The sequence below is a fragment of the Sinocyclocheilus grahami genome, unplaced genomic scaffold (genome assembly GCF_001515645.1).
Source record: "Sinocyclocheilus grahami isolate Dianchi unplaced genomic scaffold, SAMN03320097.WGS_v1.1 scaffold10082.1, whole genome shotgun sequence".
Taxonomy (NCBI): Eukaryota; Metazoa; Chordata; class Actinopteri; order Cypriniformes; family Cyprinidae; genus Sinocyclocheilus; species Sinocyclocheilus grahami.
Window position 1 is genome coordinate 6,429 of NW_015513027.1, and position 1,284 is coordinate 7,712.

Below are 1,284 nucleotides of genomic sequence, written 5' to 3' on the forward strand. Positions count from 1 at the left end.
CTGGCAGCTGCCACCAGCCACTGGCAGGTCACATGACCTGTCAGTTGCGGCTCCTGCCAGCCAGTTGAAGATTGAACCTCCACTCCGAGTACTTGCTCGGAGCGATCATGAATCTGTTTCACAAGTTATAATATTCAATTAAAACCCTCGAAAAAGTAATTGTATCTACAATACAGATAAAAATCACACTAATCCGTTTTCCTACTTTCTAAAAAAGCTCTAGCTCCATCAGTACTCGTTTAACGCCTCTCAGCCAATCAAATTTGAGGACCAGAACTAACTGCTGTATAAAGAGGGAAAGAGTTTTACAGCTCAAAAACTGCACAAGTTGACTTACCTGCATATCTTCCTTTTCATCCACTAGAAGAAAGCTGGTGACTTGCTCCAGTTTAGCTTTCAACGCATCCAGCTGTTCATCTCCAGTGCTGCAGTTCTTCTCCGCGGGTTTCGAGGGAAGGTAGGCAGTAAGCGGGTGCTTTCTTTTACTGACCCCACTGTGAGTCCGTTTTTGACAGTCCAAACACAGATTGATTTTACATCCCTGACAGCGGACCACTGCTCTCAGCCGACCCCCGTTCGCAACACCCCCGTCCCCTTTACATGAATCGCAGTAAGGTACGTGTCCAGGTGAGATCCGGATCCTGTCGTGGTTCCTCATGCGCTCCTGACGGTGGAGCTCCAGCTCGCAGCGGACGCACTGCAGGCTGCCGCATTCGTCGCACTCGAAGGCGGCCTCGTCGGAGCCACCGCAGGCGTAACTCTCCTGACAAACCAGGACGCCGTTCACCCCCTTCTCCACCGACGAGCCCTGACTGTTCATTATACGTCTAAATATAACAGCGAGGTAGCGAACCGAATTTAAAGTACTAAAATCCCTCTTTAAATACACTGACTAAATATTCCTCAAAGTTGAACCAACTACAGCAGATACCAGCAAGACAGATGATATATAATGGCTCAAATATGACGCATTTGAGATTTTAAACAAAATACCTTACTCGTTTGCCTTGAATTTCATTGGAATTCAAAATGTGATGTGTCCGATTATGACACTGGCTTAAAATCAAATATTCAATATGAACTATAAATAGATCAGTTGACATCCCGTATAGCACTGGCACTAGGTCAGACTTGTCTAGTTTTCTGGTTGATTTTAAAGTGATCAAGCGGTCTAAAGTGTCTAAACTTACAAACTACAAGCAACAACCACCGACATGTATTTATTGGCACATGTAACCACTAAAAAATACAGCTACATTCGGGTGTTGTTATCGTCCTGGGCTT

At 45.2% G+C, this 1,284-nt stretch overlaps 1 protein-coding gene across 1 annotated transcript in view; it reads right to left on the reverse strand.

The window, feature by feature from the left end:
• LOC107578410 (zinc finger FYVE domain-containing protein 1-like) overlaps nucleotides 1-1,274 on the reverse strand; it is a 5,987-nt gene extending 4,713 nt beyond the window's left edge. The window contains exon 1 of the mRNA XM_016264369.1: nucleotides 338-1,274. Coding sequence (XP_016119855.1) covers nucleotides 338-820 — 483 coding nt within the window. The 5' untranslated portion in view covers nucleotides 821-1,274. The remainder of the gene's footprint in view (nucleotides 1-337) is intronic.
• Between the last annotated feature and the right edge of the window lie 10 nt (nucleotides 1,275-1,284).